General features: G+C 53.6%; 1 protein-coding gene across 1 annotated transcript; it reads right to left on the reverse strand.

Moving 5' to 3' along the window:
* Nucleotides 1-452: 452 nt before the first annotated feature.
* LOC123411605 (dolabradiene monooxygenase-like) lies at nt 453-2,448 on the reverse strand. Its single transcript, XM_045104570.1, has 2 exons — nt 1,365-2,448; nt 453-1,253 (listed from the first exon to the last, which is right to left on the reverse strand). The coding sequence occupies exons 1-2, from the start codon at nt 2,343-2,345 to the stop codon at nt 606-608; spliced, it is 1,629 nt and encodes a 542-aa protein (XP_044960505.1). The 5' UTR covers nt 2,346-2,448; the 3' UTR covers nt 453-605.
* Between the last annotated feature and the right edge of the window lie 3,877 nt (nt 2,449-6,325).

The following is a 6,325-nucleotide window of genomic DNA, read 5'->3' on the forward strand; positions in this document are numbered from 1 at the left end:
GTTGCAACTTCAGTTCGTCGGATTTTTTGTTAGAATTGATGTTTTTTACTTTTGCTACAACCGTGTTAATTTTTGTTACAACCGGCATCATGTTTTGTTGCAACCGTTCACTAAAAAAGTTGCGTACACGTCACATAAATATTTGTTACAACCGGCGTTTGACTTTTGCTATCATGCACCATCAGCTTCGTTTTTTTGCTACGATCACGTAGATATTTTTTTGCTACAAATTTTATTTTTTATTTCAACCGTTGAAAAAATTGTTGCATCGTATCAAAATTTTGATACATAAGGGGGGGAAATGTTGCATGAAGATCCAACAGTGCGGATACGCGGGGTTGATGAATCGAATGGTCCACGCGCGACCGGCCGAAAGTTTAGGACGACGCGCCGGCACAGATCAGTTTCAAAGAAATATAGTACTAGCGCGTAAGATGTTTGGAGAAGAAGTCTTGAATCAACTTGGCAACTTGCGACTAGAGGGTCCGTTATTTTACAGCACACTGTCAAACTGAACCAGATCGGCTCGCTTGCCCATACATGTACTACATGGAGATACATGTGGTTTGCGCACGTGACGGCCGGCTGGCTACATCGTGAACTAGCTAGACACCGGGGACGGGCACGCGCAGGACGGGGCGGAGCAGCAGGCCGGCCTTCCGCCGCGCGGTGATGCCGAACGCCTCCGTCATGTCGAACTCGGCCGGGTCAGCCACGCCGGGCGCCTCCCAGTCGAAGTGCAGCAGCAGGCTCGCCAGCGCCAGCTCCACGTTGGCCAGCCCGAACGCCATCCCGGGGCACATCCTCCTGCCGGCGCCGAACGGCAGGAGCTCGAAGTCCGCGCCCCTGAAGTCCACCCCCGCCGCCGCCGACTTGGCCTCGAACCTCTCCGGCCGGAACTCCTCGGGCGCGTCGGGCCAGTACCGCTCGTCGCGGCCCAGCGCCCAGACGTTGACCAGCACCTGCGTGCCCCGCGGCACGTCGTACCCGAGCACCTTGCACGCCGGCTCCTCCCGGCACTCCCGCGGGAGCAGCAGCGGCAGCGGCGTGTGCAGCCGGAACGTCTCCCGGATCACGAGGTGCAGGTACGGGACGAGCTCGCCCAGCTGTTGCTCGACCACCTTCCCGCCGGCCTCGAAGGCTCGCCGCACCTCCGTAGTCGCCCGATGCATCACCTTTGGGTTCTTCACCAGCTCCGCTATTATCCACTCCAGCGTCGTCGCCGACGTCTCGCTGCCGGCGCCGAAGATGTCCTGCAAATAAGCGAGAAACGGTTAACATTTACAATGGTGCCCGCGGCATGACGGATGGCATGGCAGAGTGATGCCAAACAGAACAGTTGGAGGCTTAATTTGGTTGCTTACGAAGATGACGGCTTTGATGGAGTCCATGTCGAGAGGGAGCTGAAGGCTGCCGTCGTTCTGTACCCTCAGGAGCACGTCGATGAGGTCCTCGTCGTCGCCTTCGACGGTGCCCATCCTCTGCTGGTGCTCGGCGATGATGCCGTCGAGGATCCCGAACACGGTGTCGCGGCACTCCTCGGCGCGTCGGACGGCACCGCTGGCCCAGACGGCGAGCCGTGACGACGGCCACAGGTCAGCCGGGTTGAACCCGCCGGCTAGGCCGATGGAACGGTCGAGCTCCCGGATGAACACGTCGCGGTCCTTGCACCGGTCGCCCATGACGGCGCGCACCGTGCTGTCCGCCACGAGCACCGACAGCCGCGCGCGCATGTCGATCACGTCCCCGTTCCCGGCGGCCGACGCGACGGAGCGGAGCATGGCGCCGACCTCCTCCTCCCGGATGGCTCGGAACGACAGCACGCGCCGCGCCGTGAGGAGCTCGGTGACGGCGATCTTGCGCATCTGGCGCCAGTGGTCGCCGTAGGGCGCGAAGATGATGTCCCGGCCGCCGTTGGTGAGCACGCGCACGGTGGAGCTCAGCGGGCGCGTGGCGAAGGCCGCGTCGTGGGTCTTCATCACCTCGCGCGCGCCCTCCCGGGACGACACCACCAGCGTGGGCACCTCGCCGAGCCGGAGCAGCATGACGGGCCACCCGTGCCGCCGCGCCAGGTCGCGCATCGCACGGTGAGGGAGCGCCCCGGCGATGTGGTGCATGCTGCCGATCACCGGCAGCGTCCACGGCCCCGGCGGCAGCCGCAGCTTGACCTCGCCGTCCACGGAGCTGCGCCTGCCACGCCTGGCGAGGAGCACCACGAGCAGCGACCCGAGGGCCAGGAAGAGGTACACGATGTCCTCCATCTTCGTGATGCCATGGACGGACCAGTGTGAGGCTTCATATATAGACGTACGCGCGGCGCACTCCATTGTTGCCGCCGTGAGCATCAAAGAACATGCGACCAACGTACGTACAATCAAAGATGCGCTTCAGGAATGGACAAAGGACTTTGATTTGCTCTCACCGCCAGGTGCATTTGTTTCCGCATGCGTAACGTCCATGTCATTCCCATTTTAAGAAAAGAACGTAACGCGCCATGTGTCAAATCCAACCTCGCAGCATCTCCAACATATGATCCATACCGAGAAATGCTACACTCATGGACAATTACTTCTAGTCAGGCAAGTTGCTAGGAAAATCAATGAAAGAAGGAAGCTGGGGCTGTTTCTGAAGTTGGACATATCCAGGGCTTTTGATTCGCTGTTCGAGGTAATGAGGGCTAAAGGTTTTGACCAGAAGTGGATCTCGTGGCTGGCTGCTATCCTTTTGACTGCTAGCACCAAGGTGATTTGTTAATGGAGTCCCTGGCTGCACCATCTTGTTAGGTTGATCTCTTTCGCATGGGCCCAACGGCCCACCGGACCCTTGATCTATGCGTCCTGATCGGGGGCGCCCAACCCGTTATGGTTGGTGGGCCCCTATGACCTGCGCTATATATAAAGTGGTGGGGGTCGGGGCGCACGGTACGAGGTTCACCGCGCCGCCAGACTCCCCACCTAAATCCCCTTCCAATCTAGGGTTAGCGCAGTGCTCACGGGAAGCACCACCCACGACCACACCTCTTCCCTCACGCCACCGACGACTACACCGGCACTGATGGACGGAGCAGGGAGTTCCTCGGGCTCGGGACTAGGTGAGTAAAAGGTTTCACCGGATCTATCTATGCCTAGTCGATCTACGGCTTCAACATTGGTATCATGAGCCACTAGGCAGAGATTTATTCGGTACAAAGAAAAGAAAGCATTTGTTCCCTCCCCCCTACGAACCCTAGATGGGCAAGGCACCGAGGATGGCTACGGCCTCGTCGGAAAAGAAGCGCCGCCGCAAGGCCGCGCCTGTTCCTCTCGATCCCCACACGCATCGGCAAGCCGAGGTGCGGAGAAGAAGAACCTACCCCCTCGGGGGCTAAGTATGGATCAAGATCCAAAAGAAGATCGGATTGAAACCGACAAAAGACAACAAAAAGAGAGGGGGAACTATGCAAAACAAAGGAAACGGGCGCCACTACCGAACCGTTTGACGGCAGCGCGTTCACCCTAGAGGTGCTCGCGCAGCCGGCAAAGGGGACGGACATGGAGCCATCGAACTGCTCAAGGATGAAAAGAACAGCAGGGTAGTTGGCATCCCAACACATCCCTTGACGGCGGCGCACTCTCCCTCCGGAGAGGGCGCACACCGGCAAGGGGAGTAAAGGGCGCCGCCACTGCGATAGGAAAGGGGCACGGCCACAAGAAAAAGAAAAAGAAAAAAGGGGCCAGATCCGAGCGGGGCAGAGAGCCACCGCGGGATCCCTCTCGGCGGGGCTTAGAGCCACCGCGCGAGGGAGGACCCGGCTCCCCGTCGGCCAACCCCGACGGCCTCCTGCTCGGCGAGGCATACGGCGCACGGCGCGGGACCCTCGGCCACCACAGCCGGCGGCCACCACATGGCGGGGCTTAGAGCCACCGCGCGGAGGGTCCGGCCCACCGTCGGCCATGCCCAACGAGAGGAGGAGCCGCTCTCGGTCTCTCTATAAGGAGAGAGAGGGAGGAGAAAAGGCATAGAGCGGCGCCGGGAGGAGAAAATGAAAACGGCTAGGGTTTTTGGCTGGTGCGTTTCGGGTTTTAACCCAGCGAGGCTTGCGCCCGGCCGTCGGATCTAATCCGACGGTCCAGGGCAAAGACCTAAGCCGCCAGCGGGCCATAAGGGGGAAAGGCCTTAGGCCGGCGGGAGGCAGGCCGGCCCAGGCCAGGCCGAAGTGGCGCAGCGCCCTGCGGGCGCGCAAGGGGAAATGGGCCTTCGGGCCAAAAGCAGTAAAAGACCCAGGGCCGACTCCCTTTTAGGTTTTAAAGGATTTTTCGTTCTCTGTCTATTTAGACAGATATAAAGGGGGTTTCTAGACGTTTTTTCTATGAAAATATATGTTTAGAAAAGAGAAAGTAAAAATGTTGAAAGTTTCTGTAATTTTATACAGAATTGTTATATTTTTTCTGTAAAGAAAAGTAAAAGGGTTTTTGAGAATAAAATAGCTTTCTCAGAAAAGGAATAGTTCATGAATTTTATAAAAGCATTAATAAAGTTCATGAATTTTATTTTAAATGTCAGAATTATTTTCTGTTAAGTTAAGAGGCACATGAAATTTTATTTCACGTTTTCCGCTGCTAAAAGCAATATGGAATATGATCATGTTGTTATTCTGACAGACGTTGTTTAATCACAGGATCATATTGCATATTGCAAAATGATGCATTTATTTCTATCATTTGCCCAACGATAATGTAGATTAATATGCATAGGCAATTATATGATTATGTTAACCAACGTTATTTAATGCATATGATTGTCGTACTGACTTCGCTTATTTGGTGATTTCAGGAGGTTTCCATCTGATGAGCTGCCTCAAGGAAATTCCGACACTCAGGGGAGACAACTACTCTGAGTGGAGGAAGAAGGTGGACATGGCCCTCTGCATTGCAGAGGTAGACTGGGTGCTGGAGGAACCACAGCCAGCTGCACCTGCAGACCCAGTCAGAGAGGCTGATGAGAGCTGGGACAAAAAGAAAGGGAATTATGAAAAAGAGGTGATGTCCCACTCCATCAGCAACAGGCTATGGTTAAATGCCAACAAGAAATGTTTGGCGTTTATAAAGAACACCATTGAGACCACTATCATGGGATCAATTGCTGATTGCCCTACGGCAAAAGAAATGCTGAATAAGATTAAGAGTCAGTTTACTGGCTCTTCTAAGACGTATGCCACCCAGTTGATCAAACAGCTGGTGACAGAGAGCTACCATGGTGGTGGCCATGGCATAAGGGAGCACATCCTTAGGATGAGCCACACGACGGCTAAGCTCAAACCTATGGATGCGGATTTGGAGATAAAACCAGCTCTCCTTGTCCACCTGGTGATGGCATCTTTGCCCAAGGAGTTCGAGACTTTTGTTGTCAACTACAACATGCAGCCCGAGACTTGGGACATAGAAAAAGTCATCGCAATGTGCACTCAGGAGGAGGAGAGGATTAAGGCCTCACATGGTGGATCTATCAACTATGTGAAGGAAAAGAAGAAGGGCTTTCCGCCCAACAAAGCTTCTCCCTCCAAGCCACAGGGCAATGGCAATGGCAATGGCAAAGCTCCTGTCTATTTTCAGCATAGGCACATTCCAGTGGACAGGAAACTTGCGTCCACTGTAAGGAGAAAGGGCACTACAAGAAGGATTGCCCTGTTTTTCTAAAGACCTTCATGGTGAAGAGAGGTAAAGATATAGTTTCTTTTGTTAATGAATCCTTGTATACACAGTTTATGAAATCTACTTGGTGGATTGACTCAGGAGAAACTGTTCATGTTGCAAATTCTTTACAGGGATTCAGTTCGACGATAACTTTGCCAAGAAATTCAAGAGGAATTGAAGTTGCGAACGGTGTCCAAGCCGAAGTTGAAGCTGTGGGTGACGTCTCCTTGGAGCTAGCCGGTGGTTTCAAACTTCTGCTTAGGGATGTGCTTTTCGTACCTTCATGTAATAGGAACTTAATAAGTGTTTCCTGTTTAGACAAAGATGATTATCAATGTTTCTTTGGACATGGCAAATGCGCCATTTGGTCTCATAATGATTATGTTGGGGATGCATTTCTTCATGATGAGCTTTATTTATTATCGCTATGTGAAAAAGCGCCCAATGTGTTGAATGTGAATGAACAAAGTACTTCGTCGAACAACGATCAAAAGAAAAGAAAAAGAACTCACGACTCCTCGAAACTATGGCACTGTCGATTGGGCCATATTTCCAGGGGGAGAATAGAAAGATTAATCAAAAATGAAATTCTTCCGAAGTTGGAGTTCTCTGACTTAGAACAATGTGTGGATTGCATTAAAGGGAAATATGTA

Source organism: Hordeum vulgare, chromosome 7H (assembly GCF_904849725.1).
Source record: "Hordeum vulgare subsp. vulgare chromosome 7H, MorexV3_pseudomolecules_assembly, whole genome shotgun sequence".
Taxonomy (NCBI): domain Eukaryota; kingdom Viridiplantae; phylum Streptophyta; class Magnoliopsida; order Poales; family Poaceae; genus Hordeum; species Hordeum vulgare.

Excerpts from the sequence above, each read along its gene's own strand:
- LOC123411605 (XM_045104570.1), bottom strand. The coding sequence starts at position 2,345 with ATGCTCACGGCGGCAACAATGGAGTGCGCCGCGCGTACGTCTATATAT. Across the intron at positions 1,254-1,364 it reads CCATCAAAGCCGTCATCTTC|GACATCTTCGGCGCCGGCAG; the intron begins GTAAGCAACCAA and ends GCTTATTTGCAG.